At 37.6% G+C, this 25,232-nt stretch overlaps 1 protein-coding gene across 4 annotated transcripts in view; it reads left to right on the top strand.

Moving 5' to 3' along the window:
- STXBP5L (syntaxin binding protein 5 like) overlaps window positions 1–25,232 on the top strand; it is a 509,439-nt gene that overhangs the window by 258,593 nt on the left and 225,614 nt on the right. For all 4 annotated transcript variants that reach the window (XM_012501087.2, XM_030802184.1, XM_030802185.1 and 1 more), the window contains one exon: window positions 14,347–14,425. In XM_012501087.2, the coding sequence (XP_012356541.1) occupies window positions 14,347–14,425 (79 nt within the window). The remainder of the gene's footprint in view (window positions 1–14,346; window positions 14,426–25,232) is intronic.

The raw sequence follows: 25,232 nt of genomic DNA, 5'->3' as shown, positions 1-25,232 counted from the left end.
CTATGTGGTCAATTTTGGAATAAGTGTGATGTGGTGTTAAGAAGAGTGTATATTCTGTTGATTTGAGGTGAAGAGTTCTGTAGATGTCTATTAGGTCCACTTGATGCAGAGCTGAGTTTCATTCCTGTATATCCTTGTTAACTTTCTGTTTTGTTGATCTTCTAATGTGGACAGTGGGGTGTTGAAGTCTCCCATTATTATTGTGTGGGATTCTAAGTCTCCTTGTAGGTCTTTAAGGACTTGCTTTATGAGTCGGGGGTGCTCTACCTGTCTGTCAAAGGGCTAATATCCAGAATCTACAAAGAAGTTCAACAAATTTACAAGAAAAACTCAAAGAACCCCATCAAAACGTGGGTGAAGGATATGAACAGACACTTCTCAAATGAAGACATTTATGCAGCCAACAGACACATGAAAAAATGCTCATCATCACTGGCCATCAGAGAAATGAAAATCAAGACCACAATGAGATATAATCTCACACCAGTTAGAATGGTGATCATTAAAAAGTCAGGAAACAACAAGGTGCTGGAGAGGATGTGTAGAAGTAGAAATGCTTTTACACTGTTAGTGGGAATGTAAACTAGTTCAACCGTTGTGGAAGAGAGTGTGGCGATTCCTCAAGGATCTAGAACTAGAAATACTATTTGACCCAGCCATCCCATTTACTGGACATATACCCAAAGGATTATAAATCATGCTGCTATAAAGACACATGCACACGTATGTTTATTGAGGCACTATTCACAATAGCAAAGACTTGGAACGAACCCAAATAACCATCAATGATAGACTGGATTAAGAAAATGTAGCACATATACACCATGGAATACTATGCAGCCATAAAAAAGGATGAGTTCATGTCCTTTGTAGGGATGTGGATGAAGCTGGAAACCATCATTCTCAGCAAACTATTGCAAATACAGAAAGCTAAACACAGCATGTTCTCACTCATAGGTGGGAATTGAACAATGAGAACACTTGGACAGAGGGTGGGAAACATCACACACAGGGGCCTGTCGTGGGGTGGGGGGCGGGGGGAGGGATAGCATTAGGAGATATACCTAATGTAAATGATGAGTTAATGGGGGCAGCACACCAACATGGCACATGTATACATATGTAACAAACCTGCACATTGTGCACATGTACCCTAGAACTGAAAGTATAATAAGAAAAAAAAGCTGATAAGCAACTTCAGCAAAGTCTCAGGATTCAAAATCAATGTGCAAAAATCACAAGCATTCTTATACACAAATAACAGACAGACAGCCAAATCATTAGTGAACTCCCATTCACAATTGCTACAAAGAGAATAAAATACCTAGGAATCCCACTTACAAGTGATGTGAAGGACCTCTTCAAGGAGAACTACAAACCACTGGTCTAGGAAATAAAAGGGGACACAAACAAATGGAAGAACATTCCATGCTCCTGGATACGAAGAATCAATATCATCAAAATGGCCATACTGCCCAAGGTAATTTATAGATTCAATGCCATCTCCATCGAGCTACCAATGACTTTCTTCACAGAATTGGAAAAAACTACTTTAAAGTTCATATGGAACCAAAAAAGAGCCCATATTACCAAGACAACCCAAAGCCAAAAGAACAAAGCTGGAGGCATCATGCTACCTGACTTCAGACTATACTACAAAGCTACAGTAACCAAAACAGCATGGTACTGGTACCAAAACAGAGAGATAGACCAATGCAACAGAACAGAGGCCTCAGAAATAACACCACACATCTACAACCATCTAATCTTCAACAAACCTGACAAAAACAAGCAATGGGGAAAAGATTCCTTGTTTAATAAATGGTGCTGGGAAAACTGGCTAGCCATCTGTAGAAAGCTGAAACTGGATCCCTTCCTTACACTTCATACAAAAATTAATTCAAGATGGATTAAAGACTTAAATGTTAGACCTGAAACCATAAAAACCCTAGAAGAAATCCTAGGCAATACCATTCAGGACATAGGCATGGGCAAGGACTTCATGACTGAAACACCAAAAGCAATGGCAACAAAAGCCAAAATTGACAAATGGGATCTAATTAAACTAAAGAGCTTCTACACAGCAAAAGAAACTGCCATCATAGTGAATAGGCAACCTACAGAATGGGAGAAAATTGTTGTAATCTACCTTTCTGACAATGGGCTAATATCCAGAATCTACAAAGAACTTAAACAAATTTACAAGAAAAAAACAAACCACCCCATCAAAAAGTGGGGAAATGATATGAACAGACACTTCTCAAAAGAAGACACCTATGCAGCCAACAGACACATGAAAAAATGCTCATCATCACTGGCCATCAGAGAAATGCAAATCAAAACCACAGTGAGATATCATCTCACACCAGTTAGAATGGCGATCAGTAAAAAGTCAGGAAATAACAGGTGCTGGAGAGGATGTGGAGAAATAGGAATGCTTTTACACTGTTAGTGGGAGTTTAAATTAGTTCAACCATTGTGGAAGACAGTGTGGCGATTCCTCATGGATCTAGAACTAGAAATACCATTTGACCCAGCCATCCCATTACTGGGTATATACCCAAAGGACTATAAATCATGCTAATATAAAGAAACATGTACATGTATGTTTATTGCAGCGCTACCCACAATAGCAAAAACTTGGAACCAACCCAAATGTCCATCAATGATAGACTGGATTTAGAAAATGTGGCACATATACACCATGGAATACTATGTAGCCATAAAAGAGGATAAGTTCATTTTCCTTTGCAGGGACGTGGATGAAGCTGGAAACCATCATTCTCAGCAAACTATCACAAGGACAGAAAGCCAAACACCATATGTTCTCACTCATAGGTGGGAATTGAACAATGAGAACATGACACAGGGCAGGGAATATCACACATGGGGGCCTGTCATGGGGTAGGAGTCAGGGGGAGGGATAGCATTAAGAGAAATACCTAATGTAAATGATCAAAGTTAATGGGTGCAGCAAACCAACATGGCACATGTATACCTTTGTAACAAACTTGCACATTGTGCACATGTACCCTAGAAGTTAACATGTAATGATAATAAGAAGAAATTTTAGATACTTGTTTTAGTAAATGTTTTATTGAAATAAAATGACGTATCCTACAATTTACCCATTTAAGGTATATGATTCAATGATTTTGAGTATATTCAGTGAGGTTTGTAACCATTACCAAATCAATGTTATGATATTTTCATTACTCTAAAAAGAAACCACGTACCTATTACCAGCTACTCCCCTTTCTCTCCAAACCTTGCAACCCTAGGCAATAACTACTTTAGTCTCTGTGTGTATGAATTTGTCTGTTATAGCCATTTCAAAGCAATAAAGCCATACAATGTTTGGCATGTTGTCACTGGCTTTTTTCTCTTAACGAAATTCTTCCAAGATTCATTCATGTCGTACGAGTACTTTATTCCTTTTTATTGGTGAATAAGATTCCATTTTATCGTATTTTATTTATTCATTTATCGGTGCTTTTTGAGGCCTAGGCACTAGGATTGCTTGAGCCCAGGAGTTCCAGGCTGCAGTGAGCTATGATCATGCCACTGCACTCCCTGTCTTGAAAAAAAAAAAAGTAACTTTGTGTTTAACATTTAGAGGACATAACAGACTGCTGTAAGAAGTGGCCTCATAGAATGAGTTGGAAAGTGTTTCCTCCTCTTCTGTTTTTTTAGGAGGGTTTGTGAAAAATTGGTACTAATTATTCCTCAGATGTTGGGTAGAATTCAACAGTGAAGTCCTCTGGGCCTGGGCTATTCTTTGTGAGATTTTTCCAATTACAAATTCATTTCATTACTTGTTATGTCTATTCATATCTTCTAACGTCAGTTTTGATAGTTTGTGTTTTTCTAGGAATTTATCCATTTGTACAGGTTATCTGATTTGTTGGAATATTGTTATTCATAATACGCCATTACAATCTTTTTAATTCTCTGAGATAGGTCCCTCTTTTCACTCTTTTTTTTTTTTTTTTTTTTTTTTTTTTGAGATAGAGTCTAGCTCTGTCACCTGGCTGGAGTGCAGTGGCCAGATCTTGGCTCACTGCAACCTCTGCCTCCTAGGTTCAAGCGATTCTTCAGCCTCGGCCCCCCGAGTAGCTGGGACTACAGGCACATGCCACCATGCCCAGCTAATTTTTATACTTTTTTATACTAAATTTAGATGGGATTTCATCATGTTGGCCAGGATGGTCTCGATCTCTTGACCTCGTGATCTGCCCGCCTCGGCTTCCCAAAGTGCTGGGATTACAGGTGTGAGCCACTGTGCCCGGCCTTCGCTCTTGATTATAATAATGTTAGTTTCTCTTCTTGTCTTGGTCAACCTAGCTAATGTTTTGTCAATCGTTTTGACCTTTTCAAAGAAGCAACTTTTTTTCAGCTTTATTGAATTATAAGAGACAAAAATTGAATATATTTAAGTTATACAACTCAATATTTTATATAAATTAACATCCATCACGACACATAATTGTCATTTTCTTCCTTTTCCCCTCCCCTGCTTCACCCTCGCAACCACCATTCTACTTTCTCTAAGTATATTTCCACTTTTGTGTATGTGAGATAATGCAATATTTGTCTTTCTGTGTCTGAATTGTTTCACCTAGCATAATATCCTCCAGGTTCATCCAAGTTGTCATAAATGTCAGGATTTACTTTATTATAAAAGCTGAATAATATTTCAGTGAATTAGTGTGTGTGTGTGTGTGTGTATATATCACATTTTCTGCTTTAGTAAACTAATAGATTGAGTGACTCATCCAAGGACGAAGTCAGTGGGCAGTGGGGACAGAACTACAGCTCAAATCTCCTGGTTCCCAACAATACCTGCTTTCCAATCCCTAACGATGCCATTAGGATGGGAGAATGGTGGAATCCGCAGGGAAGAGAAGGAGACTGGGCACACAGTAGGATCCAAGCCTTGGCCCTGCTCCCCGGGACACATTTGTCACTCTATTGCTTGTTTTCTTTGCTCTGCAGATGCTTTTTAGTTTGATTCAATCCCACTTATCTTTGTAATATATTTTGAAATCAGAAAGTGGGATGCCTCCAGCATTGTTATTCTTGTTCAATATTACTTTGGCTATTTGGGGTCTTTTGTGGTTCCATGTGAATTTTAGGATTTTTTTTTTCTATTTCTGTAAAGTATTTCCTTGGTATTTTCATAGGGATTTCATTGAATCTATAGATCAGTTTGGATAGCATGGGGATTTTAACAATATCAATTCTTTTTTTTTTTTAAAGACAGTCTTGCTCTCTCACCCAGACTGGAGTGCAGTGGCGCAATCTTGGCTCACCGCAACCTCCGCCTCCCGGGTTCAAGCAATTCTCCTGCCTCAGCCTCCCACCACTATGCCTGGCTAATTTTTTTGTATTTTTAGTAGAGATGGGATTTCACCATGTTGGTCAGGCTGGTCTCGAACTTTTTACCTCAGTTCATCCACCTGCCTCGGCCTCCCAAAGTGCTGGGATTACAGGCATGAGCCACCGCACCCAGGAATATTAATTCTCCCAGTCCATAAAAACGGAGGTCTTTCCTTTTATCTGTGTTCAAAGAACCAACTTTTAGATTATTTTTGTATTTTTTTCTTTAATACTTCATTGATTTCTGCTATAATCTTTATTTCCTTTCTTCTGTTTGCTTTCAGTTTAGTTTTTTTTTTCTATGTTTTAATGTGAATGGTGAGGATATTGATTTGAGATTTTTTTTTCTTTTCTTCTTTTTTTGAGACAGGGTCTCATTCTGTCACGCAGGCAGGAGTGCAGTGGCATGATCATGGATCATGGCTCACTGCAGCCTCAACCTCCTGGCTCAAGTGATCCTCCCACCTCAGCCTTTCAAGTAGTTGGGACTACAGGCCTTTGCTACCATGCCCGGATTATTGATTGATTGATTGATTGAGACAGGGTCTACCTATGTTGTCCAGTCTGGTCTCAATACCCTGGACTCAAGCAGTCTTTCCACCCCAGCCTCCCAAAGTGTTGGGATTACAGGTGCAACCCACTGGGCTCAGCCTTTTTTTCTTTCCTTTCCTTTTCTTTTATTTTCTTTTCCTTTTTTAAACATACTTGCTTATGGCTATAAATTTTCCTCTCAGCATTGCTTAAGCTGCATACTATTATTTTTAGTATGTTATATCTTCATTTCATTCTTCACAAAGTATTTTTGGTTTCTTTCATTTGTTATTCAGTCAGATATTATTACAGCCACTGAAGATTTCTTACGGCTGCCATTTCCATGTTATGTCCTTTTTTATGGTTTGCTTTAAACTTTTTTGTATCTTTGATCTAAATCATGTCTCCTGTAGAAAACATATAGTTGGATACTATTTGCTTGTTTTGTGCAGTCATACTATATCTTCCTTTTGATTGAAATGTTTAATCAATTCACATTTAATGTTATTGTTGGTACTGTTAGATTGATGTCTGTAAATTTAGTTTTTATTTTCCATATGTTCATGCCCTTTTTCCTTGTACTCCTCCTTTACTGATTTTTTAACATTAAACGAATATTTTTTAAAAATTTAATTTCTGTTTATTTATTTACTTTATGTTCTGGGATACATAGGCAGAATGTGTAGGTTTGTTACATAGGTATACCTGTGCCATGGTGGTTTGCTGCACCTGTCAACCCATCATCTAGGTTTTAAGCCCCGCATGCATTAGGTATTTGTCCTAATACTCTCCCTCCCCTTACACCCTACCCCACAGCCTGCCCCGGTATTTGATGTTCCCCTCCCTGGGTCCATGTGTTCTCATTGTTCAACTCCCAATTATGAGTGAGAGTTTGGTTTTCTGTTCCTGTGTAAATTTGCTGAGAATGATGGCTTCCAGCTTCATCTATGTCCTGGCAAAGGACATAACTCATTCTATTTTATGGCTGCATAGTATTCCATGGTGTATATGTGCCGCATTTTCTTAATCCAGTCTATCATTGATGGACATTTGGGTTGGTTCCAAGTTTTTGCTATTGTGAATAGTGCTGCAATAAACATATGCATGCCTGTGTCTTTATAGTAGAATGATTTATAATCCTTTGGATATATACCCAGGAGTGGGATTGCTGGGTCAAATGGTGTTTCCGGTTCTAGATCCTTGAGGAACCACCACCCTGTCTTCCACATTGATTGAAGTAATTTACACTGCCACCAACAGTGTAAAAGCATTTCTATTTCTTCACAGACTCACCAGCGTCTGTTCTTTCCTGACTCTTTAATAGCCATTCTAACTGGCATGAGATGGTATCTCATTGTGGTTTTGATTTACATTTCTCTAATGACCAGCGATGATGAACCTTTTTTCATATCTTTCTTAGCTGCATAAATGTCATTTGAGAAGTATCTGTTCATATCCTTCTCCCACTTTTTGATGGGTTTTTTTTCTTGTAAATTTGTTTAAGTTCCTTGTAGATTCTGGATATTAGACCTTTGTCAGATGGATAGCTTGTAAAAATTTTCTCCCATTCTGTAGGTTGCCTATCACTCTGATGATAGTTTCTTTTGCTGTGCAGAAGCTCATAAGTTTGATTAGATCCCATATGTCAATTTTGGCTTTTGTTGCCATTGCTTTTGATGTTTTAGTCATGAAGTCTTTGCCCATGCCTATGTCCTGAATGGTATTGCCTAGGTTTTCTTCTAGGATTTTTATGGGTTTAGATCTTACATGTAAGTCTTTAATTCTTATTGAGCTAATTTTTGTATAAGGTGTAAGGAGGAGGTCCAGTTTCTGTTTTCTGCATATGGCTAGCCAGTTTTCCCAGCACCATTTATTAAATAGGGAATCCCTTCCCCACTTGTCTATTATCAATGTATAGGAATGCTTGCGATTTTTGCACACTGATTTTGTATCTTGAGACTCTGCCGAAGTTGCTTATCAGCTTAAGGAGATTTTGGGCTGAGACAATGGGGTTTTCTAAATATACAATCATGTCATCTGCAAACAGAGACAATATGACTTCCTCTTTTCCTAACTGAATACATTTCATTTCTTTCTCTTGCCTGATTGCCCTGGCCAGAACTTCTAATACTATGTTAAATAGGAGTGGTGAGAGACTGCATCCTTGTCTTGTGCCAGTTTTCAAAGGGAATGCTTCCAGCTTTTGCACATTCAGTATGATATTGGCTGTGGGTTTGTCATAAATAGCTTTTATTATTTTTACATATGTTCTATCAATACCTAGTTTATTGAGAGTTTTTAGCATGTAGGGATGTTGAATTTGATCAAAGGCCTTTTCTGCATCTATTGAGATAATCATGTGGTTTTTGTCATTCGTTCTTTTTATGTGATGGATTATGTTTATTGACTTGTGTATGTCGAACTAGCCTTGCATCTCAGGGGTGAAGTCGACTTGATCATGGTGGGTAAGCTTTTTGATGTGCTGCTGGATTTGGTCTGCCAGTATTTTATTGAAGATTTTCATATTGATGTTCATCAGGGATATTGGCCTGAAATTTTCTTTTTTTGTTGTGTCTCTGCCAGGTTTTGGTATCAGGATGATGCTGGCCTCACAAAATGAGTTAGGGAGGAGTCCCTCTTTTTCTTTTTTTGGAATAGTTTCAGAAGGAATGGTTCCAGCTCCTCTTTGTACCTCTGGTAGAATTTGGCTGTGAATCCATCCGTTCTTGGACTTTTTTATTTGGTAGGCTGTTAATTACTGCCTCAATTTCAGAGCTTGTTATTGGTACATTCCAGGATTTAACTTCTTCCTGTTTTAGTCTTGGGAGGGTGTATGTGTCCAGGAATTTACCCATTTCTTCCAGATTTTCTAGTTTATTTGCATAGAGGTGCTAATAGTATTCTCTGGTGGTAGTTTGTATTTCTGTGGGATCAGTGGTGATATCCCCTTTATCATTTCTTATTGTGTCTATTTGATTCTTCTCTCTTTTCTTCTTCATTAGTCTAGCTAGCAGTCTATTTTGTTAATCTTTTCAAAAAACCAGGTCCTGGATTCATTGATTTTTTGAAGGGTTTTTCATGTCTCTGTCTCCTTCAGTTGCACTCTGATCTTAGTTATTTCTTGTCTTCTGCTAGCTTTTGAATTTGTTTGCTCTTTCTTCTCTAGTTTTTTTCATTGTGATGTTAGTGTGTTGATTTTTTATCTTTCTTGCTTTCTGATGTAGGCATTTAGTGCTATAAATTCTGCTCTTAACACTGCTTTAGCTGTGTCCCAGAGATTCTGGGTTCATTGTCTCTCTCTTTGTTCTCACTGGTTTCAAATAACTTGTTTATTTCTGCCTTAATTTTGTTATTTACCCAGTAGTCATTCAGGAGCAGGTTATTCAATTTCCATTAGTTGTGTGGTTTTGAGTGAGTTTCTTAATCCTGAGTTCTAATTTGATTGCACTGTGGTCTGAAAGACTGTTTGTTATTATTTCTATTCATTTGCATTTGCTGAGGAGTGTTTTGTTTCCAATTATGTGGTCGATTTTAGAATAAGTGTTATGTGGCACTGAGAAGAATGTATATTTTGTTTATTTGTGGTGGAGAGTTCTGCAGATGTCTATTAGGTCCTCGTGGTCCAGGGCCGAGTTCAAGTCCTGAATATCCTTGTTAATTTTCTGTCTTGTTGATCTGTCTAATATTGATAGTGGGGTGTGAAATTCTCCCACTATTACTATGCGGGAGTCCAAGTCTCTCTGTAGGTCTCTAAGAACTTGTCTTATGATTCTGGGTGGGATATTGGCTCATATCCCAGTATGTGGATGCTACTGTATTGGATTCATATATGTTTAGGATAGTTAGCTCTACTTGTTGCATTGATCCCTTTACCATTATGTAATGCCCTTCTTTTCCTTTTTTGATCTTTGTTGGTTTAAAGTCTGTTTTATCAGAGACTAGGATTGCAACCCCTTCTATTTTCTTGCTTTCCATTTGCTTGGTAAATATTCCTCCATCTTTTTATTTTGAGCCTAAGTGTGTCTTTACATGTGAGATGGGTCTCCTGATGCAGCACATCGATGGGTCTTGATTCTTTATCCAATTTGCCTGTCTTGTGTTTAATTGGAGACTTTAGCCCATTTACATTAAAAGTTAATATTGTTATGTGTGAATTTGATCCTATCATTATGATGCTAGCTGGTTATTTTGTACATTAGTTGATGCAGTTTCTTCATAGTGTCGTTGGTCTTTATATTTTTATATGTTTTTGCAGTGGCCAGTACTGTTTTTTTTTTTTTTTTTTTTTCCATGTTTAGCGCTTCCTTCAGGAGCTCTTGTAAGGCAGGCCTGGTGGTGACAATATCCCTCAACATTTATTTGCCTTGTCTGGAAAGCATTTTATTTATGTGCTTATTAAGCTTAGCTTGGCTGGATATGAAATTCTCATTTGAAAATTATTTTCTTTAAGAATGATGAATATTGGCCCCCTCCTGGGCTCAAGGGATTCTCGTGCCTCAGCCTCCCAAGTAGCTGGGATTACAGGCACGTGCCACCACACCTGGCTAATTTTTGTATTTTTGGTAGAGATGGGGTTTCACCATGTTGGCCAGGCTGGTCTCGAACTCCTGACTTCAGGTGATCCACCCACCTTGGCCTCCCAAATTGCTGGGATTACAGACATCAGCTATTGTGCTTGGCTCTTCTCCTTTTTTTGTCCAATTTTTTGTTATACATGTTATATCTATATGTGCTGCAAATCCAATAATACATTCTTTGATTTAAATTATTATTAAATCTTATATAATTGTATGTCTTTTAAGGATGTTGACAAAAATGTAGATCAAGTATATATTCATAGAATCTGTTACATTGACGTTTTTGCTTATCATTTTTGGTTTTCTTCATTTGTTGCTGTAGATTCAAATTACCAACTGGTATCTTCTCCTCATTCCAATATAGCTGTGTCTCACCCACCTCCTTTTTGTTATTATTGGCAAATATATATACAGATCTCACAATACAATTATATACATTTTGTTTTATATAATTGATTTTTAAGTCAGTTAAGAGGTGGTTGGAGAATAAATATGCAATTATGCCATTGTAATTATCTACCTAGTTACCTTTACTGGTACTCTGTTCTTTGTGTAGACTTAAATTACTTGCTGGGCTCACTTTCTTTCAGCCTGAAGGCCTTTTTTTAGTATTTTTTGTAAGATAGCTCTGTTATCAACAAATTCTCTCAGTTTTTGTTTATCTGGAAATTATCTTTATTCATCTTTATTTTTGAAAGAGTTTTGCTCAACATAAGACTCTTGGTTGGCAGATTTTTTTTCTTCTACTATGTTAAATATGTCATATCACATTCCATTGCCTTTCAGCCTCCATTGTTTCTAAAAGTTAGCAGTTAATCTTAATAGGGTTCTTTTGTACACACTGCTTTCAAGGTGTTTTTTTTTTTCTTTTGAGCATGTTTACTGGAATGTGTCTGAGTAGAGATTTCTTTATCCTACTTGGAGTTTATTGAACTTCTTAAAGCATAGATAATGTTTTTCATCAAATTTAGGAAAGTTTTCAACCATTATTTTAAAAAATGTTTGTATTCCTTTCTTTCCTTTTCTTCTATTTCCATTATGTATATTCTTGTGATTAATGGTATTCCACATTTCTTTGAGATTGTTCATACTCCTTCATTCTTTTTTTCTATGTTTTTTTCTGTGCTATTGCAATAATCTCTGTGTTCTTCTAGCATCAGTCTCTTACACCCTCAAAATTGCTCTATTAAATGAAGTCACATTAATATTTTTGAAACATTGCTTTACACTCATCACTCCCTAACTTGAAAGCTTCTCATAACTCTCCATTGTTTATACTGAAAATAAGTTTAGAGATTGCCATTGATTGGCTATTTTGGACTTCATTAACATTATTTCACCTATTTCCCTTCACAGATCTTTTAATCTAGTCAAATTGGCCTGTCAATAAAACCAGTTTTAATCTCAACCTCTACAGCACTTTATGCTTATCACTCATTTCATTATAGTACTTCATATTGTCATTTTTACTTATTTTTTAATACAGTGAATTTTAAGCCTCTGGAATTTAGTTTTTTAATATCATAACACTTGGTACACTACTCTGAATGTTAGGAATAGTAAGAAATGTAATTGTTGATAATGTTGTTATACACAACATGACATTTAATCATGTTTCAATTACTGACAGTCAATAAATATAATCAAAGCACAAAAATTCTCTCCTAAGAATAAATTGGTAGAGTTGGAAATTGAAGGAAAATGTTAACTTAACAAGTAATTGTATAATTATTCTTTCCCACTGAAATCAATTGATGACTCTGATGTACATTGATTAAAAATGCTTTAATATATACAAACAACTGCAAATATAGTGTTTTGTTTAATTAATGGTTTGATAATTTAATGAAGTGCTGGATGGAAAAGACATATAAACTAAGGGGAGTGGATCTCTCCCTTGGCTGTATCACTTTTTTTATTTCTCTCTGTTCCCACGTCATTACCAAAGCCAGTAATCTCCAACCATCTATTTCTCAATCTTAAGACTATTGTTCAGCGCTGGGCTTGGTGGCTCATGCCTGTAATCCCAGCACTTTGGGAGGCTGAGAACAGATGGATCACGAGGTCAGGAGATTGAGACCATCCTGGCTAACACTGTGAAATTCTGTCTCTACTAAAAATACAAAAAGTTAGCTGGGCATGGTGGCACACACCTGTAGTTCCAGCTACTCAGGAGGCTGAGGCAGGAGAATCACTTGAACCCAGGAGGCGGAGGTTGCAATGAGCCAAGATTGCACCACTGCACTCCAGCCTGGGTGACAGAGCGAGACTCTGTCTCAAAGAAAAAAAAAAGACTATTGTTCAGACAAGTCCCTGAGCAAAAGTTTTCTCTTTCTAAGGCATCATCATCTAAATATAATGTCAGCAATTCTATCTTACATATGGCACAGATATGTATATTTTTGTACAGTGTGAATGATTATGGTCAATTTTTTATTATTTGTTTCATCTTTAGTCAACATAGGGTAAAATAAATAAAAAGGCAATTTCAGAAAGCATGCCAAGCAGCAGATATTGATTTGTTTTTTGTTAATTCCTTGCCCTTTAAACAAGTTGAATAAAGCTATCTTGATATCCTATTTGGATTTGCTTATGTTATTCTGAAGCTAATCTGAAAATTTAAAGCTATATGCATGTAAACTTCTATGTAATAGATATGTAATAGATAAACAATGTATTACATAGATATCTATGTAATAGATAAACAATGTATTACATAGATATCTATGTAATAGATAACTGTGGTAATACAAGAATAAATAAGGGTACTTACTGAAAATAAAAAAGAAACAAATATTGCATTTCAGAACACATGCCAATTTAACCAAAATGAGACATAGAATTAAACTGAAAGGATAACTAGGAAGATAAGCATGTTATGTGCAGAAGTAGCTTCACTTCTATTTCCTTCTCTTTTTGATCCTTTATTCAAAATCTTACGGAGTCTAAACAGCATAACCCATCCCCTATAAGAAATTATCATTTTTGTTTTATGCAAAATGAATACATCATTAAAATGATTTTTAAAAATCATGAAGGAGTTTGCATGTATTATAGATAAAATATTGATCCTAGTATGGATTGTCATTGTTGTCCTAGTCTGTTTTGTGCTGCTGTAACAGAATACTACACACTACGCGATGTATAAACAATAGAGGTTTATTTGGCTTATGATTCTGGAGGCTGGAAAGTCCAAGGTTGAGGGGCAACATCTGATGAGGGACTTCTTACTGTGTTATAACATGGTGGAAGGTATCACATGTTGAAGGATGTGGAAGAGAGGAAGGGGGCTGAGCTAATCCTTTCATCAGAAAACCATTCCCATGATAACCAACCCACTCTCACAATAACTGTATTAATTCATCCATGAGGGCAAAGCCCCCATGTCCTAATCACCTCTTAAAAGTCTCATTCTCAATACTGTTGCATTGGGGATTAAGTTTCCAACACATGAATTTTGGGGGACATGTTCAAACCATAGCAATAGTAATACATTTCATTATGTAGATAAGTATGCATGTGTGGTCTTCAATTCTAAACTTATTTTGTCTTCAAAATTAAATAATTAAAATAACTCCACATGAAATTAGATTTATGTGTGAAGGATGTAAAGTGATAAAATTTATATAATTGTACAGGTAATTTTATGAATTATATAGCAGACAATTATTGCAATTCTAAAGATTGTTTACAAATTCAACAAAAATATTAGGATTCATGGATATAAGTTTATCCTGTGATGACAAACATATAATTACATTATTATTCCTTTATCTTTAAATTCCCTTAGTCAAATTTTTTAATTCTTACAGATGAATATAATTTAAATTAGATTCAACTAAATCTTTTTTTTCTTTAGGAAAAAGTCAAAGAGAAGGAAGAAAATCTGAATCTTGTAAACCAATTCTTAAAGTAGAATACAAGACCTGCAAAAACAGGTATGCATTTTTTCTTTAGGGAAAGAGGGATACGAAGCAGAGACAAAAAAATGCAGATGATTTTTAATGTTAACATATTGTTTAAAGTTTTACATAATTATAAATACAACTGAATCCTCCATATTAACATAATTGACTTGTTGTCTTGTAGACATATCTCTGATGATTATTATAAAATTGTAAATTACAAGTGTTAATTATTTCAGGATTCTTAATGAACATTTAGACAAGTATTATACACTTTAATTTTAACAGTAAAGGACTTCTGGCCATGCATATTACAAGTAGCAGGATTTATTAAGCAGAAGCAATGTGCCCATTAATATTGCATGTCAAAGACTTAAATACATAACCAAGTGTCTGTACTTTAAGATCTTACATTCTGAAGTCGGAAGATTACAGTTTGTTCGAAAGATAAAGTTATGTATATTAATGTAATAAAAAGTACTAAATTTTAAGGTGTTGAAAAATACAAAAATAATATTTAGTAAAATATTATTTTGTGTTTAAAGTAGCCATATCCGGCTGGGTGCCCTGCCTCACGCCTGTAACCCCAGCACTTTTGGAGGCTAAGGCAGGTGGATCATCTGAGGTCAGGAGATCGAGACGAGCCTGGGCAACATGGCAAAACCCTGCCTCTACTAGAAACACACAAAAAATTAGCTGGGCATGGTGGCACGTGCCTGTAATCCCAGCTACTTGGGAGGCTGAGGCACAAGAATCCTTTGAGCCCAGGAGGTGGAGGTTGCAGTGAGTGAAGATGGTGCCACTACACTTCAGCCTGGGCAACAGAGTGAGACTCTGTCTCAAAAAAAACAAAAGTAGCCATATCCTATACATCAACAAGTTCCTTTTACTTGGGAATAATAATTAGTGGCAATACACTCATTGAGAATTACCATAATAAATCTTGCCTAAACATTAAATTTATTTTAATTCAAATTAAATAATCCTAGTTTATATTAATAATGTGATTATTTTATAATGTTTTCTTGGTATCATAGGTATACTGAATGTTTGTTTATAACTGCTCTTTTAAAATTTTAATAGTACAAAATTATGCTCATTTTTAACCTGTTATTTTATCTATATATAAATATTTCTTTAGCCTACTATGCATTAACTGATAAAAATGACCACTGTTTGAACAGAGCCCTCAGAATTAACACCACACATCTACAACCATCTGATCTTTGACAAACCCGACAAAAACAAGAAATAGGGAAAGGATTCTCTATTTAATAAATGATGCTGGGAAAACTGGCTAGCCATATGTTGAAAGCTGAGACTGGATCCCTTCCTTACACTTTATACAAAAATTAATTCAAGATGGATTAAAGACTTAAATGTTAGACCTCAAACCATAAAAATCCTAGAAGAAAACCTAGACCATACCATTCAGGACATAGGCATGGGCAAGGACTTCATGTCTAAAACACCAAAAGCAATGGCAACAAAAGCCAAAATTGACAAATGGGATCTAATTAAACTAAAGAGCTTCTGCACAGCAAAAGAAACTACCATCAGAGTGAACAGGCAACCTACAGAATGGGAGAGAATTTTTGCAACCTACTCATCTGACAAAGGGCTAATATCCAGAATCTACAAAGAACTTAAACAAATTTACAAGAAAAATTCAAACAACCCCATCAAAAAGTGGGTGAAGGATATGAACAGACACTTCTCAAAAGAAGACATTTATGCAGCCAACAGACACATGAAAAAATGCTCATCATCACTGGCCATCAGAGAAATGCAAATCAAAACCACTGTAAGATACCATCTCACACCAGTTAGAATGGCCATCATTAAAAAGTCAGGAAACAACAGGTACTGGAGAGGATGTGGAGAAATAGGAACCCTTTTACGCTGTTGGTGGGACTGTAAACTAGTTCAACCATTGTGGAAGACAGTGTGGCAAGTCCTCAAGGATCTAGAACTAGAAATACCATTTGACCCAGCCATCCCATTACTGGGTATATACCCAAAGGATTATAAATCATGCTGCTATAAGGACGCACACACACACGTATGTTTATTGTGGCACTATTCACAATGGTAAAGACTTGGAACCAACCCAAATGTCCATCAGTGATAGACTGGATTCAGAAAATGTGGCACATATACACCATGGAATACTATGCAGTCATAAAAAAGGATGAGTTCCTGTCCTTTGTAGGGACATGGATGAAGCTGGAAACCATCATTCTCAGCAAACTATCCCAAGGGCAGAAAACCAAACACCACATATTCTCACTCACAGGTGGGAATTGAACAGTGAGAACACTTGGACCCAGGAAAGGGAATATCACACACCAGGGCCTGTCGTGGGGTGGGGAGATTGGGGAAGGATAGCATTAGGAGATATATCTAATGTAAATGATGAGTTAATGGGTGCAGCACACCAACATGGCGCATGTATACATATGTAACAAACCTGCATGTTGTGCACATGTACCCTAGAACTTAAAGTGTAATAATAAAAAAAACCCAATAACAAAAAAAGACCACTGTTTTATACCATTATAACTAAAGTGTTAGAAAGTTTCAAATTTAATCATTATTAATGGAAATATGAAATATATGACATATATTTTGCCTTTTAAAATATTACTTATATTTTAAGCTTTGCTCGAGTTTTCAGGTTCAACATTATTTACAGTATTTCTTATATGGTATTGTACTTCAAGAATTATTAAGATACAGGACACTATATTAACTATTCCTAGCAGCTTGTGGTATTATTTTGTGGGTTTTTTTCACACACACATATATATATGTGAAATATATATAATTATATATATTTATGTATAGTTTATTATACTTTAAGTTTTGGAATACATGTGCAAAATGCGCAGGTTTATTACATACTTATACACATACCATGGTGGTTTGCTGCACCCATCAACCCGTCATCTACATTAGGTATTTCTCCTAATGCTATCCCTCCCCTAGCCTCCCAACCCCCACAACCCCCAACAGGCCACGGTGTGTGATGTTCCCCTCCCTATGTCCATGTGTTCACATTGTTCGATTCCCAATTATGAGTGAGAATATGCAGTGTTTGGTTTTCTGTTCCTGTGTTAGTTTGCTGAGAATGATGGTTTCCAGTTTCATCCATGTCCCTGCAAAGGACACGAACTTGTCTTTTTTAATAGCTGCACAGTATTATTCCATGGTGTATATGTGCTACATGTTCGTTATCTGGTCTATCATTGGTGGGCATTTGGGTTGGTTCCAAGTCTTTGCTATTGTGAATAGTGCCGCAATAAACATACATGTGCATGTGTCTTTATAGCAGCATGATTTACAGTCCTTTGGGTATATACCCAGTAATGGGATGGCTGGGTCAAATGGTGTTTCTAGTTCTAGATCCTTGAGGACTCATCACACTGACTTCCACAATGGTTGAACTAGTTTACAGTCCCACCAACAGTGTAAAAGTGTTCCTATTTCTCCACATCCTCTCCAGTACCTGTTGTTTCCTGACTTTTTAATGATCGCCATTCTAACTGGTGTGAGATGAGCATTTTTTTCATGGGTCTGTTGGCTGCATAAATGTCTTCTTTTGAGAAGTGTCTGTTCATATACTTTGCCCACTTGTTGATGGGGTTGTTTGTTTTTTTCTTGTAAATTTGTTTAAGTTCTTTGTAGATTCTGGACATTAGCCCTTTGTCAGATGAGTAGATTGCAAAAATTTTCTCCCATTCTGTAGGTTGCCTGTTCACTCTGATGGTTGTTTCTTTTGCTGTGCAGAAGCTCTTTAGTTTAATTAGATCCCATTTGTCAATTTTGGCTTTTGTTGCCATTGCTTTTGGTGTTTTAGACATGAAGTCCTTGCCCATGCCTATGTCCTGAATGGTATCGCCTAGGTTTTCTTCAAGGGTTTTTATGGTTTTAAGTCTAACATTTAAGTCTTTAATCCATCTTGAATTAATTTTTGTATAAGATGTAAGGAAGGGATCCAGTTTCAGCTTTCTACATATGGCTAGCCAGTTTTCCCAGCATCATTTATTAAATAGGGAATCCTTTCCCCATTTCTTGTTTTTTTCAGGTTTGTCAAAGATCAGATGGTTGTAGATCATCAGATCAGCAGTGGTATTATTTCTGAGGGCTCTGGTCTGTTCCATTAGTCTATATATCTGTTTTGGTACCAGTACCATGCTGTTTTGGTACCAGTACCATGCTGTTTTGGTTACTATAGCCTTGTAGTATAGTTTGAAGTCAGGTAGCGTGATGCCTCCAGCTTTGTTCTTTTGGCTTAGGATTGTCTTGGCAATGCGGGTCCTTTTTTGGTTCCATATGAACTTTAAAGTAGATCTTTTCAATTCTTTGAAGAAAGTCATTGGTAGCTTGATGGGGATGGCATTGAATCTATAAATTACATTGGGCAGTATGGCCGTTTTCATGATATTGATTCTTCCTACCCATGAGCATGGAATGTTCTTCCATTTGTTTGTGTCCTCTTATTTCGTTGAGCAGTGGTTTGAAGTTCTCCTTGAAGAGGTCCTTCACATCCCTTGTAAGTTGGATTCCTAGGTATTGTATTCTCTTTGTAGCAATTGTGAATGGAAGTTCACTCATGATTTGGTTCTCTGTTATTGGTGTATAGGAATTCTTGTGATTTTTGCACCTTGATTTTGTATCCTGAGACTTTGCTGAAGTTGCTTATCAGCTTAAGGAGATTTGAGGCTGACACGATGGGGTTTTCTAAATATACAATCATGTCATCTGCAAACAGGGACAGTTTGACTTCCTGTTTTCCTAATTGAAAACCCTTTATTTCTTTCTCCTGCCTGATTGCCCTGGTCAGAACTTCCAACACTATGTTGAATAGGAGTGGTGAGAGAGGGCATCCCTGTCTTGTGCTAGTTTTCAAAGAAGCATTCCTATTTTTTCTACATCTTCTCCAGCATCTCTTATTTCCTGACTTTTTTCTTTGTTTTTTTTTGAGACGGAGTCTCGCTCTGTCACCAGGCTGGAGCACAGTGGTGTGATCTCGGCTCACTGCAACCTCTGCCTCCTGGGTTCAAGCGATTCTCCTGCCCCAGTGTCCCAAGTAACTGGGACTACAGGCATGTGCCACCATGCCCAGCTAATTTTTGTATTTACTTTAGTAGAGATGGGATTATACCATGTTGGTCAGGATGGTCTCCATCTCTTGACCTTGTGATCCACCCGCCTCAGCCTCCGAAACCGCTGGGATTACAAGAGTGAGCCAATACACCGGCCTGTTTCCTGACTTTTTAATGATCGCCATTCTAACTGGCATGAGATTGTATCTCATTGGGGTTTTGATTTGCATTTCTCTAATGACCAGTAATGATGAGCTGTTTTTCATGTTTGTTGGCCGCATAAATGTCTTCTTTTGAGAAGTGTCTATTCATATAATTTGCCCACTTTTAGATGAGGTTGTTTGTTGTTTTCTTGTAAATTTGCTTACGTTCCTTGTAGATTGTGGATATTAGCCCTTTGTCAGATGGATAGATTGCTAAAATATTCTCCCATTCTGTAGGTTGCGTGTTCACTCTCATGATAGTTTCTTTTGCTGTACAGAAGATCTTTACTTTAATTAGATCCCATTTGTCAATTTTGCCTTTTGTTGCCATTGCTTTTAGTATTTTAGTCATCAAGTGTTTGCCCATGCCTACGTCCTGAATGATATTGCCTAGCTTTTCTTCTAGGGTTTTGTGGTTTTAGTTCTTAAGTTTAAGTCTTTAATCTATCTAGTGCTAATTTTTATATAAGGTGTAAGGAAGGGGTCCAGTTTCAGTTTTTTGCATATGGCTGGCCAGTTTTCCCACCACCGTTTATTAAATGGGGAATCCTTTCCCCATTGCTTGTTTTTGTCAGGTTCATCAAAGATCAGATGGTTGAAGATGTGTGGAGTTATTTCTGAGGTCTCGGTTCTGTTCCATTGGTCAGTATATCTGTTTTGGTACCAGAAGCATGCTGTTTTCATTACTTTAGCCTTGTAGTATAGTTTGAGGTCAGGTAGCATGATGCCTCCAGCTTTGTTCTTTTGGCTTAGCATTGTCTTGGCTATACAGGCTCTTTTTTGCTTCCATATGAAATTTAAAGTAGTTTTTTCTAATTCTGTGAAGAAAGTCAATGGTAGCTTGAGGGGGATAGCATTGAATCTATAAAGTACTTTGAGCAGTGTGGCCATTTTCACAATATTGATTCTTCCTATCCATGAGCATGGAATGCTTTTCCATTTGTTTGTGTCCTCTCTTATTTCCTTGAGCAGTGGTTTGTAGTTCTCCTTGAAAAGGTCCTTCACGTCCCTTGTAAATTGTATTCCTAGGTATTTTATTCTCTTTGTAGCAATTGAGAATGTGAGTTCACTCACGATTTGGCTCTCTGTTTGTCTGTTATTGGTGTATAGGAATGCTTGTGATTTTTGCAAATTAATTTTGTATCCTGAGACTTTGCTGAAGTTGCTTATCAGCTTAAGGAGATTTTGGATTGAGACAATGGGGTTTTCTAAATATACAATCATGTCATCTGCAAACAGAGACAATTTGACTTCCTCCCTTCCTATTTGAATACCCTTTATTTCTTTCCCTTGCCTGATTGCCCTGGCCAGAACTTCCAATACTATGTTGAATAGGAGTGGTGAGAGACCTCATCCTTATCTTGTGCTGGTTTTCAAAGGGAATGCTTCCAGCTTTTGCCCATTGAGTATGATATTGGCTGTGGGTTTCTCATAAATAGCTCTTATTATTTTGAAATATGTTTCAATACCTAGTTTATTGAGAGTTTTTAGCATGAAAGGGTATTGAATTTTATCAAAGGCCTTTTCCACATCTATTGAGATAATCATGTGGTTTTTGTCATTGGTTCTATTTATGTGATGGATTATGTTTATTGATTTGTATACGTTGAATCAAGCTTGCATCCCAGGTATGAAGCCAACTTGATCGTGGTGGGTAAGCTTTCCGATGTGCTCATGTATTCGGTTTGCCAGTATTTTATTGAGGATTTTTGCATTGACGTTCATCAGGGATAGTGGCCTGAAATTTTTTTGTTGTTGTTGTGTCTCTGCCAGGTTTTGGTATCAGGATGACCCTGGCCTCATAAAATGAGTTAGGGAGGAGTCTCTCTTTTTCTATTGTTTGGAATAGTTTCAGAAGGAATGGTACCAACTCCTCTTTGTACCTTTTGTAGAATTCGGCTGTAAATCCATCCGGTCCTGGGCTTTTTTGGGGTGGTAGGCTATTAATTACTGCCTCAATTTTAGAACTTATTTGTCTGTTCAGGGATTTGACTTTTTCCTGGGTTAGTCTTGGGAGGGTATATGTGGTTAGGAATTTATCCATTTCTTCTAGATTTTCTAGTTTGTTTGCATAGAGGTGCTTGTATTCTCTGATGGTAGTTTGTATTTCTGTGGGATCAGTGATGATATCCCCTTTATCATTTTTTATTGTGTCTATTTGATTCATCTCACTTTTCTTATTTATTAGGCTGGCTAGTTATCTATGTATTTTGTTAATCTTTTCAAAAATCCAGCACCTGGATTCACTGATTTTTTTGAAGGGTTTTTCATGTCTCTATCTCCTTCAGTTCTACTGTGATCTTAGTTATTTCTTGTCTTCTGCTAGCTTTTGAATATGTTTGCTCTTGCTTCTCTAGTTCTTTTAACTGTGATGTTAGGGTGTCAATTTTAGATCTTTCTTGCTTTCTTCTGTGGGCATTTAGTGCTATAAATTTCTCTCTAAACACTGCTTTAGCTGTGTCCCAGAGATTCTGGTACATTGTGTCCTTGTTCTCATTGGTTTCAAGGAAATTATTTATTTCTCCCTTAATTTCATTATTTACCCAGTTGTCATTCAGGAGAAGGTTGTTCAGTTTCCATGTAGTTTTGTGGTTTTCAGTGAGTTTCTCAATCCTGAGTTCTAATTTGATTTCACTGTGGTCTGAAAGACTGTTATGATTTTTGTTCTTTTGCATTTGCTGGGGAATGTTTTACTTCCAATTATGTCGTCAATTTTAGAATAAGTGCATTGTGGTGCTGAGAAGAATGTATATTCTGTTGATTTGTGGTGCAGAGTTCTGTAGTTGTCTATTAGGTCCACTTGGTCCAGAGCTGAGTTCAAGTCCTGAATAGCCTTGTTAATTTTTTGTCTCATTGACCTGTCTAATATTGACAGTGGGGGAGTTAAAGTCTCCCACTATTATTGTGTGGGAGTCTAAGTTTTTTTGTAGGTCTCTAAGAACTTACTTTATGAATCTGGGTGCTCCTGTGTTGGTTGCATCTATATTTAGGATAGTTACCTCTTCTTCTTGTATTGATCCCTTTACCATTATGTAATGCCCTTGTTTGTCTTTTTTTATCTTTGTTTAAGGCTGTTTTATCAGAGATTAGGATTGCAACCCCTGCTTTTTTTTTTCTTTCCATTTGCTTGGTAAACAGTTCTCCATCCCTTTATTGTAAGCCTATGTGTGTTTTTGCACATAAGATGGGTCTCCTTAATACAGCATACCAATGGGTCTTGACTCTTTATCCATTTTGCCAGTCTGTGTCTTTTAATTGGGGCATTTAGCCCATTTACATTTAAGGTTAATATTGTTATGTGTAAATTTGATCCTGTCATTATGATGCTAGCTGGTTATTTTGCCCGTTAGTTGATGCAGTTTCTTCATAGTGTCTATGGTCTTTACAATATGGTATGTTTTTGCAGTGGCTAGTACCAGTTTTTTGTTTCCATATTTAGTACTTTCATCAGGAGCTCTTGTAAGGCAGGCCTTGTGGTGGCAGAATCTCTCAGCGTTTGCTTGTCTGTAAAGGATTTTATTTCCCCTTCGCTTATGAAGCTTAGTTTGGCTGGATATGAAATTCTGGTTTGAAAATTCTTTTCTTTAATAGTGTTGAATATTGGCCCCAACTTTCTTCTGGCTTTTAGGGTTTCTGCCGAGAGACCTGGTGTTAGTCTGATGGGCTTCCCTTTGTGGGTAACCCGACCTTTCTCTCTGGCTGCCCTTAACATTTTTTCCTTCATTTCAACCTTGGTGAATCTGATGATTATGTGTCTTGAGGTTGCTCTTCTCTAGGAGTATCTTTGTGATATTCTCTTTATTTTCTGAATTTGAATGTTGGTTTGTCTTGCTAGGTTGGGGGAGTTCTCCTGGATAATATCCTGAAGAGTGTTTTCCAACTCTGTTCCATTCTCCCCATCACTGTCAAGTACACCAATCAAACGTAGGTTTGGTCTTTTCACATAGTTACATATTTCTTGGAGGCTTTGTTCATTCCTTTTCATTCTTTTTTCTCTAATGTTGTCTTCACGCTTTATTTCATTAAGTTCATCTTCAATCTCTGATATCCCTTCTTTCACTGATCAATTTGGCTATTGATACTTGTGTATGCTTCATGTGCTGTGTTTTTCAGCTCCAAGGTCATTTATCTTCTTCTCTAAACTGGTTATTCTAGTTAGCAGTTCCTCTAACCTTTTTTCAAGGTTCTTAGCTTCCTTTCATTGGGTTAGAACATGCTCCTTTAGCTCAGAGGATTTTGTTATTACCCACCTCTGAAGCCTACGTCTTTCAATTCATCAAACTCATTCTCCATCCAGTTTTGTTCCCTTGCTGGTGAGGAGTTGTGATCCTTTGGAGGAGGAGAGGCTTTCTGGTTTTTGGAAGTTTCAGCCTTTTTATACTTTTTTTCTCATCTTCATGGATTTATCTACCTTTGGTCTTGGTGACCTTTGGATGGGGTTTTTGTGTGAACGTCCTTTTTGTTGATGTTGATGCTATTCCTTTCTGTTTGTCAGTTTTCCTTCTAACAGTCAGGCCCTCTGCTGCAGGTTTGCTGGAGTTTGCTGGAGGTTCACTCCAGACCTTGTTTGCCTGGGTATCATGACGGGAGTCTGCAGAACAGCAAAGATTGCTGTCTGTTCCTTCCTCTGGAAGCTTCATCTTAGAGGGGCACCCGCCAGATGCCAGCTGGAGCTCTCCTGTACGAGGTGTCTGTCCATCCCTGCTGGGAGGTGTCTCCCAGTCAGGAGGCATGGGTGTCAAGGGCCCACTTGAAGAGGCTGTCTGTCCCTTAGCAGAGCTCGAGCACTGTGCTGAGAGATCTGCTGCTCTCTTCAGAGCCAGCAGGCAGGAATGTTTAAGTCGGCTGAAGCTGCACCCACAGCCACCCCTTCCCCAGGTGTTCTGTCCCAGGAAGATGGGAGTTTTATCTATAAGCCCCTGACTGGGGCTGTTGCCTTTCTTTCAGAGATGCCCTGCCCAGAAAGGAGGAATCTAGAGAGGCCCTCTGGCTACATTCTCATTGTGGAGCTGTGGTGGGCTCTGTCCAGGTCGAACTTCCTGAAGGCTTTGTTTACACTGTCAGGGCAATACCACCTACTCAAGCCTCAGTAATGGTGATGCCACTCCCCCAACCAAGCTGGCACTTCCCAGATCGACCTCAGACTGCTGTGCTGGCAGCAAGAATTTCAAACCAGTGGATCTTAGCTTGCTATGCTCTGTGGGGTTGGGATCCACTGAGCTAGACCACTTGGCTCCCTGGCTTCAGCCCCCTTTCCTGGGAATTGAATGGTTCTGTCTTGCTGGCATTCCAGGTGCCAGCGAGGTATGAAAAGAAAGCCCTTCAGCTAGCTCGGTGTCTGCCCAAATGGCTGCCCAGTTTTGCACTTTAAACCCAGGGCCCTGATGACGTAGGCACTGGAGAGAATCTCCTTGTCTGCGGGTTGTGAAGACCATGGGAAAAACATAGTATATGGGCCAGAATGCACTGTTCCTCACAGCACACTCCCTCATGGCTTCCCTCGGCTAGGGGAGGAAGTTCTTTGACCCC

This window comes from Nomascus leucogenys, chromosome 21 (genome assembly GCF_006542625.1).
Source record: "Nomascus leucogenys isolate Asia chromosome 21, Asia_NLE_v1, whole genome shotgun sequence".
Taxonomy (NCBI): Eukaryota; Metazoa; Chordata; class Mammalia; order Primates; family Hylobatidae; genus Nomascus; species Nomascus leucogenys.
This window is presented reverse-complemented; position numbering and strand designations above follow the sequence as displayed.